At 33.9% G+C, this 10,000-nt stretch overlaps 1 protein-coding gene across 1 annotated transcript in view; it reads right to left on the bottom strand.

Moving 5' to 3' along the window:
• The window catches only part of Ola1 (Obg-like ATPase 1), a gene marked incomplete at its 5' end in the record, with an annotated part of 154,139 nt that overhangs the window by 2,525 nt on the left and 141,614 nt on the right, over positions 1-10,000 (bottom strand). The window contains 3 exon segments of the mRNA XM_013518794.1: positions 1,226-1,348; positions 3,379-3,475; positions 4,162-4,302. Coding sequence (XP_013374248.1) covers positions 1,226-1,348; positions 3,379-3,475; positions 4,162-4,302 — 361 coding nt within the window.

The following is a 10,000-nucleotide window of genomic DNA, read 5'->3' as shown; positions in this document are numbered from 1 at the left end:
GTTTATTACGATGTGAAATCCACTAAGGATTGGTAAAACAGACATCATATAAGAGTATGAAAAATAAACATCTGATTTTTGAATTTTGTTAACAGAAAATACTGTCATTTTGTTCTTTATGAGAAAATATGTATGTTCACATAATGCAGCATGCTGACAGTTTTTTCCAAGCTTAATTAGTATTCCTGACCAAGTTCAATATCAATATTTGTATATCTATCTGTATCAAAGCAGATGATATGACTGGAAAATTAATGGCTTTGTTTAGTTGTAAACTGTAAGTTCTTCCACTTTGAGAAAATCAAAATGGCTCTCATTCAACACTGAACCAATTACATCAAGATTTTTCTCTTCCTCTTCCTGGGGTTCACCTAACAGTTCTAGCAAAGTCCTGCTGTCCAGCATGATCGCTACAACCTCATGACATTAATGAGAATAAACTAAACGATATAAACTTTTTATATTCCTTTTAAATTATGACATAGTAAATATGAGACATTCCTCTTTAAATTCAATGACATTTCCAAGGTGGCCTTCAAATTTTAAATTAAAGAAGCCTTCCTACAATGTTCAGTTTAATCAGCTGACATATCTATTCACTGAAGATTATTAGATTTCTGTAAGTAAAATCTAATATGTTCAAAAAATTAACTTTGCAACAGAATTTACATTTAAAAATCATTTTACTACTCATGTGTAACACTGCTTCACTATTAGTGCCTGCAAATCAAATTATACTGATTAGCTAAAATAAAGTACAATTTTGGACCTGCCCTCTAGTGTTGAGAAAGCAAATCAAATTCCTAAAGATCTTTAAACAAAAAAGTAAAACTACGAAGTTTCAGCAACAACTGGTCTTATTTAGTAAGTTTCTACGCCTGTCCTCAAATTAATCATAAGTACTTATGACTGTTATTTAATATATTTAAGTATAATGAGTATAATCTTTCACTGACCAATTCTTTGAAATTATTTTAAATGACTTAAAGCCAGTTTATTGTTATTTTCAGTTACAGAAAAAAACACACACAAGTACTGACAAATTAACAATCTTTACAAATGATCTAAAAAAAAAAAACTGTCAACATTTACAATTAAATCTTGATAACCTTATTTTACTTTAGATTACACAGTTTAAAAGATAACTATCATTCATTCTTTCATGGGTATCTTCACATCAGTGCAAAAATTGTGAAATATGAAAATAAAAAATATCATTCCTTACCTTGACTGCATTTTCAGAACCTTCCTCTTTAAAATCTTCGTATTTCATTACTTCAGCCATAATGAATCCCTTTTCGAAATCTGTGTGAATCTTTCCTGCAGCCTGAGGTGCCTTCGTCCCTTTCTTTGAAGAGAAAGACCAGAGAAAACTAATTGGACTTAAGATGTTTGATTGTAAGCACAGAATTTCTCTTCTCTCATCTGTGGTTGGTTCACCTAAAACTTAGCTGAATACCAGTTAAGATGTCAGGTATGCAATTAGTACATTTCCAACACCAGGCACTATCTGTGCAGCAGATTTAGTGTGGACAGATGAGCGGATGTTAAAGAAGCCTAGCTTTGTTTTTCTTAACAGCCATCCATGGTTTTATTGATTTAGATGCGGTAGTCTGGTTTTGGTGTAAGTTTCATTTCGATTTTCTATTCTTCACAGTGCAAAAAATAAAGATTTTTAAGTAACTTTCAAGCTGAATTATCAAAGGTTTTAAAAAGATAAAAAACCCTCAAAATTTCTGCTCATCTAAAGAACATATAAAAATCAATAAAGGGACAGTTTTAAGGCATTTCTAACAAATCACATAATCCATGTTCAGCAAATGATTTCAAATCTTCAAGAAATTTTAGTAAGAATTTTGAACATCTTGCATAATATACTCTGCCTCTAAGCATCATGAAGGAAATTCAAGTTGAGATAGGAAGAGAAATGTCTTATAATTACCTTGTATGTTAAATTACAAGGGCATACATTCTAGACACACAACCATAGAAAGAAATTTGAGAAATAATGGTGACCTAACGTCTGCTTAATAAAGCATGTTAAAGTGATAAGGAGTCTGACACTATAAAGCACAGTTTTTACAATAAAAGATGTATTGGGTTAATATGGCTACTCACTGATGCTTACCTGACTAAATATCTTAGCACATTAAATCATGGATACTTATAATCAGTCTTAAGATAAACCAGCTTTCACATTTTCAAGCCCAGATCTTGCTTGCTTTTCTGCTTTACATACTTCAGTTTGAAGTTTTAAGGCTTTAAAATATACCTTTAAAATATACAGTAAAAATAAACACTGGCAATTTGTTTACCAAGTTGGGTTTGCTTTGACACTGTTTTTAAAGTCTACATAAAAGGATCTTGGTTAGAAGTCAAACATTTTTTTTACAAAAGGGAGAAGAGATAAAAGTGACTCTCACATTCACACAAGGCATTTAACATCACGTTGAACTGCCTCTGTATTTCTATCCATATTAAAGCAAAATTAATGTAACAATAAATTACAAGTTACAGCAAAGAAATCAAAGCAACACTAAAATTGATCATGTACCATATATTTAAAAAAGCATAATAAAAGACTTAATGAGACACTGAATTTAAAAGTTCTAGCATTATTTTATATTCTGTAACATACTATTTAGGACTATATGTATTTCAAAATATTTTTCAACAGCAACTTCTGTATTATAAAATATTTACATTTAAAAGCAAACCATTACAGTTCAGTTTCTATTGTCCTATGGGAATAAATTAGTCATTCTTTCTGGTCAAATTCAGTACACATCAATATTTAAAATACAAGTCACATTTTTAAAGGTTGAACATATAACACTAAAAATAAATATCACCTCCATGAATTCAAATAAAAAAGCATGAATTATTATACACTGAATTTAGCTTTTTGAGCCCAACTGTGTATCTATGAAAAGCATAATGATGTCATATTGCTTTTATTGCTGAAAATGTAATCCGAGCAAAGCAAAGGAGGCAAGAACCACCCGCAACCCAAACAAACTTAGTGAATACAAAATGAAAAGCAACATCAATTTCACTGCAGACAAACCCAGTCACACAGATTAAGCAAGCACAATACTGGTGCGTCTTATCTCTGACCACAGGAGGAGGGTAGACAGATTCTACAGGATGAAGAAATTCAGACTATGTAATAGGCAGAATCAATTGTTACCTGCCTCAATCAATGCCGCTCCACTTTCACTGTTCAGCAGCTCACAAATAATTAAAGTTATCCTGGACAAAAACCTCATCTGTAATGACTAGCTAACCGCCACCATGACAAACTTCAAAGTCAGTGATATCAATCTGAATTCAATAGTGTGGAACTGGATATAGCTGATGAATAAGTATGAATCTTACCCTGATGGTCCATGCACGTACTTCATCTGGGCCTGCAGTGAAAAAGTATTCTAGTTGGAGTGCTGCAAACCCAGCCTTAATGATCTTTGGCAAAGCACTGAAATAAAATGAAACAAATTCACTCAACATATAAGTTGACTATGCCACAGATAGGTATAGAGTAAAATTACTCATCTCAAGCAGATAATGTTAAAGATGTTAGTAAATGAGCATTCATCTTTCATAACATTTGAAGAGGTCAGGAAGTAAGGGAATATTTCTAAAAACAACCTTTCTAAAACTGGTTTTAATTGTACAAGCTTGAGGATATCATTTTAATTTGTTTACTATTAAAAAAATAAAATTTAGGTCTAGCCAGCCCATTATGTTCATCCAGTATATTAATTGTGTGCTGGACTTGGGTCATAAAAGCAAAATTATTTGACTGAAATTCAACATTCTAACAATACATTACTGTTACCCAGAAAAAATTATGGCAACTGATTTACCCTTTCCCCTCCCCCACTGAACATGACGAAAGAGTTTTGGCGATCATCCCTCCTCAAAAATATACATAACTAATACCTATGTTATAATTAAAACACTGTACGGAGATGACAGATGACAGTTAAAAACTTAATTTAAAATAAATCTTTTCACTCTGTCTCATGGTAAAGAAAGGAGAAGATTCCCTCTTTATAATGGTAATTACTCTGTCATTTATTATTCTATCAGCGCAAGCAATTAAATTACTGCAAGGAAATAGTTGATAATAAAGTGTAGGGAAAATGAATGCTAATTAACCTTTGTGTCATGTTCGCTTCCAGATACTTCTGTCTCTCCTCAGCACTCAATTCTTGCAACTTGAGTTCCAAGGCCCCACTAAAAGGAATGACCAAGGCACCTGGGTCATACTTGTCCACCCACTCTTTAATTTTTATCAACCTGTAGACAAAAAAGGGCACAACATTATCTTGTAGTGCATGCATGACTGTACCACATTCATTATTATCAAGTAGCACATACATATTCATAAGAATTGCACGGTTTTATGATGCCATCTTTTTGTGTATAGCTTTCCAAGGTCAAGGCATTAACAGGCAGCAATTGCTTCAGGTACACGCCATAATATTTTACTGTAATCTAGTTTTACTTTAGCACATTATCTATAGGAACTGTTTTACAAATATTTTAAAACTTTTAAAACTTACACTAAATTTGTTCAGCATTAACACTTGTACCCGGAATACAGTGTCAATTTTATAATCTTTTTTTCTTTATAAAGTATTTTTTAAAAAGAGCAAAGTTCTGTTTGTACAGGAATCACACCTAAAAATGCCAGCTAGTGAGGAATACCACCCAGATATGTATATGTTGGTTTAGTTTTCTTGAATTAACAGAACTTACAGTTGTCATTTTGAGAGATTTTTGCTAACCATAACCAAATAAAACAACAAAAAGCACAGAAGCACAGATTACAGTAAGAATATAGTCAAACATCACATACTGATTCATATGAACCTGACTGTTGTAGACTCATGAATAATAGAGCTGCAGAGGAAATCTTCAGTCACAAAGGATTTGGGAAGCCCAGTCAGGCAGAAAACTGATACTGTTACCTTAGAAGACAGCACTGAGTTAGGCTTTGTTTTTCCTTCAAAATAGGGAATATTCTGTAAAACTGGTAATTAGAACATAAATGAAATAAGTGTAGTAAATAAAACTAAAAGGTTCCAATTCTAGTTTTTTACCTCTGAGCAGATTACTAAACCTTTTCTTTTTGCAATGCTGAGAATTGAATACAGGGCCTCCCACATGCCAGGCAAATGCTTGTCAGTAAGCTACACCTGTAGTCCTACTAAACCTTTTTCTAAGCCTCAGTTATTGCATCTGTAGAAACAGAGATAATAATGGTATACATATTACATTATAAAGAAAGTAGAAAAATAATGCTTGCAAACAGTAAACAAAATAATAGGGGCTACTCGTTTTCATTTTCAAACAATCATAGCATATGTATCATGCTATGATTCTGGATGTATGTTTGGTACACAGGTCTGATCATAGATTCAATTGAAATTTATATTAAAAAAATTTTAATGTATGTCACAGTCTTACTTACCCCTATACTTTAACCAAGGCTTTAATAGCTATTATGGCAAAATACTGTGGCAGAAATCCTCTAAATAATCACTGTGCCATTTTATAGGAAAAGAAAAACAAAAACTAAACCACAAATCCCATCAAAACTCAACTATCAAAAAAAATGGCAGGGGATCATAGTTGTTAGAAAATTAAGAATATGGCTCACTGAACAGTATTTAAGGTAAGAAAAAGAATAAAAATTTCATACAACAGTTCGTACATGTTTGTTATACAAAGATAACTACTTATTTAACATGTTACTAGCTTTTGATCTTCAAAATACTTTTTTTGTTTCCTTTGGTTCATATTCTAAAAATCAGACCAAATCCTAAGATTTGCTTTGGAATAAACTATGTGGCCATTAATGTCTGATTTAAACTAGATATTTTCTTATCCAGAATTATGAAGGACAGGATAAAAGAAAAAAGGGGGAAATTTAAATTGGTACTTCTGCCTATATCATGGCACTGTAAGTTACTTTACAGAGAGGTACACTATTCAAACAAAACTATATTAAAATGTTATCATCAATGGTTTAGTAACATACTATTATTACACAAGTTAAAATCAAATATGTAATTTAAAGAAGCAGATCACTAGCAAATACAGATTCAATGAAAATGAAATAAAACCAGCCCATTTGCAAGGTAAGATAAAAGTATCACACACACATATATGGTCAATATAACTAATAAAACTAGAATTGTTATGAAACAAGATGAAAAATAATTACTTTGGCTAAAACATCAATTTGAAATAACAATAGTTCTACCCTGTCATTTTAACAGCCTTTCCTGCAGAGCCCTCAGAGGAATTATTTGCATTCCTCAGGTGTTCTATTGTACAATTCAGATGAATAAAGACTTACAAATCATTCCTCTACCGCCAATGTAAGACTTTGATCTAGTGAATACACCATTGTACCTTAACTATAATTGGCAAAAAAACCTGACAGTGTAGAGCATCACAAGCTTAATAACAAAGGAGAAAATCTCAAAGTGTTGACAGATGATCTTCATAATGCAGAAGCAGAGCGGGTACATTTTAGCAGTAAATGAGCACTGAGGTCTAAAGGTCTCTAAAGTGACTGACATCAGACCTGCTATAGCCTCAGTAAAAGAAAAAGGTACCGTAGCACTCTCCGTAAAGTGAGTTAGGCTCTTTGCCTGCAAGCTTCACTTTTGTGACTTTCACAGTCATAGAAAACACAGGGAAGATGAAAAGTAAGTTAGGTTCTTTGGTTGTCTGCTTTACTTTTGTGACTTTCCCTATCAAACAGTCAGAAATGTCCTAAAGTGATTTTTAATTACATAGTGGAAACAAGCCTTGGGTAATTAAAATATGAGACTCAGTTTTAAGATTATAGTTGGACATTTGGTTACTGTACCTATTAAGTCTGATGGTTACAAAAGTGTGATAATGAGGCCAAGATCACAAGTTTATACCCCATAGAGACCAGTTACCTTTTGGAGAAAAATGTCTATTCTCTTGCTACAAACCATACCCAAAACTATATCGCCAGTCATCTCAAAAATGTGTGCTGTTGGCACATGAGGGTTACGGGAAACTAAAGTTTAGCTCTGTTACCGTGACTAGAAAAACTCCCAAGCATCCTCCATCAAGGTGATTGATAAATAATTTGAGTCCAAATGTGAGCAAATGTCTAAACAAAGCAATCTAATTGCTAGCGACCAAGTAGTGATGATGATAAATGTTGCAGAATATCTAATTATAATGAGAGAAGGACCTGTAAGGACAGTAGACTCCCAAAGAGTTAAAGTGAAGACTTTCATAGTATTCATTTTGCAAGTTTATGTGAACAGATTATTGCAAGAGGATCCATCCTTCTCAAAAAGAAGCCAAAATCATGTTTCATTTCCTAAAAGTTCTCAAAGTGGCAAATGCAATAACTGTCATTAGTTGCATTTTTCTTCCTGGTAGCAATTCCACAGGAAGAGGACAAAGCAGGGACAGCTAGTTTTAAGACTAAAAGTGATACTCAGATACTCTAGAAGACGCGATCTGTTAGATTTCTTGTTATGATCTTTAGTTTATTAGTCTTATAATCTGATCTTCTTATTAAGTCTTGAATTCCAGATTCCAAAAATTTTATTTCCTCCCTAGGGTTAGTTTACATTTTACATTTCTTTTCCTACACATTTATTTTATTTTTATAGTGCTGGGGATCAAACCTAGGGCCTTGTGCATGCTAGGCAAGTTTCTTACCTGAGATACGACCCCAGAAGAAATACCAAACAAGTAAATTCTAGTTAGTCTGATTACTATCTGGAATACTAACACCTCTTCTAAGGTTTTTTTTTTTTTTTGGTTTTTTTCTGGTACTGGGAATCGAACTCACGACCTTGCACTTGCCAGGCAGGCGCTGTGCTGCTGCTGATCTAAACCCCCAGCCCCTAACCCCTCTTCTAAAAGAGAGCCCCATCACATGTTGAGAGCTTCAAATTTTAATATTCTTGCCTGACTTCATGAAGTTGTAGGGAATAACACTGGCAATTTTGCTACTCAAAGTGTGATCACATCATGTGAGCACTTATTAGAAATACAGAATCCTGGGCCCCCACCTCAGATCAGATCAGGATCTGCTACCCCCCCAACCCCCCGCAGGTCTTTTTTGAGACAGTCTTGCTATGTAGTTCAGGCTGGCCTTGAGCTCACTTTGTAGCCCAGGCTGGTCTTGAATTTGCAATGATCCTCCTGCCTCAGCCTCCCCTCCTACCTCAGCCTCCTCAGTGCTAGGATGAGAGAGAGGCGTGCACCACCATGCCTGGCTCAGAATCTGCATTTTAACAAGATATCCAGGTAACCCATATATGCATGGTAAGTTTTCAGAACTCTGAACTTAAGGACTTTAAAATAAAAACATATTAAATGAAAGCACAGAAATGTCTCAAATGACTATCCAGACCAACTGATAACAGACAGGTACTACCTACTCCACTAATATAGAAAATCAGGAATGACAAAGAAGTTTCAGATGACAGAAAAATAAGTACTTTAGATCACACCATTGCTATGTTCAGTGGTTTCTCACTTTATGAGACATAATTACACTTTTTTTTTAATTCTAATAAGCCTCAATACCTGAAAAAAAATCTGTTGTAAGTTAGCTTTGGGGTTTAGATTCCAGATGTAAGAAGCGATTCTAACAGAAAGGACTCTGATACCTGAATTCATATCAAGTGAAAGGAATACTGTCATAAATTGTTCCCTATCAGGACCTCAGAGAAATACTGTCTGAAAAGTTCCACTCATTTTGCAGTCAAAGTAATAAGGTGTATGTGCATCATGTTTATGAAAGGAAATAAATGCTAGAGAAATAGGCATTACTTTGGTAGCAAATAAAAATCTGATTTCAGGATTTCTGTTTTGATTGCACTGATTGTACTGATAACTGGACGGCTATCACAAAATTGAAATGACAGATATTATGACAACAGACAACCTTAAAAGCAAATTAGAAAAATTAGAATACATTTATCCTAACACTTTGGGCTCACCATGACTCCAAGATTATTTCCAAATACACTTCTAAAAATGATAACACATGCAATTAATCTGGATGTGATGAACATGTAACAACTATATGGATTCTTTAGACACAAGTTCCTCTAGAGCTTTTCCTGTGCTTCCAAAGAATAAGCACTATCACCACATTCCACTGTACACTACTGACTGGATGTTTTCTTATCTCTTCCCTCTATGGAAAAAAACTTCTCAGGTCAGGACTGTGTCTTCATTTCCCACCATCCTCACAGAACCAGCCTGGCACAGTGGATGCTCAGTTTTCTGAATGGGTCAGGTAGCAAGAGCTCTAGCTAATTCAGGTTGAGTATCCCTAATGTGAAAATCTAGTATGCTCTGAAATCTGAAACTTTCTGATCATTGGGGCATCAAAATGTTTTGATTTTGGAGCATTTCAGATTTTAAGTTAGAGATACTCAATCCGTAAAGTTTATACAAATACTCTAAAATTCTGAAAAACCCTGAAATCTGAAACATTCTGGTCCCAAGCATTTTAGATAAGGGTTATTCAATCTGTCATTAACTAAGTGATTCCAGTTGGCTCTTCAGCATCCCCTACCTTTAATTCAGTTGTCTGCAAACTGGTCTAGGTCAGTAGTTTTCAACATGTTCTGAGTTCCCTAAAGGATTTCCCACTGTGGTCAAGGAGGAAAAAGGGTGGGGAGAGCAATGGAGGAAGGAAGAGTGAGATTTTGGACCCCCTACTCTTACATTTCAACCAAAGCTGCTTCATTATTATATGTATGAGATTTCATCTGAACACAGAGTTCTATTATTTTCAACCACTCTAAAGTTCACTGATTTTCTTCTGATGAAAAATTCTACCATTTTACAGAATACACCAGGAATCAAACAAGTACGAGTATTGAAATCTTCATCCATATCCACATCCTCACATCCACATTTCTGCTTAAATGCTATTTTTCATATATATATATATATATATATATTTTAT

The sequence above is a fragment of the Chinchilla lanigera genome, unplaced genomic scaffold (genome assembly GCF_000276665.1).
Source record: "Chinchilla lanigera isolate Chin_1 unplaced genomic scaffold, ChiLan1.0 scaffold00048, whole genome shotgun sequence".
Taxonomy (NCBI): Eukaryota; Metazoa; Chordata; class Mammalia; order Rodentia; family Chinchillidae; genus Chinchilla; species Chinchilla lanigera.
This window is presented reverse-complemented; position numbering and strand designations above follow the sequence as displayed.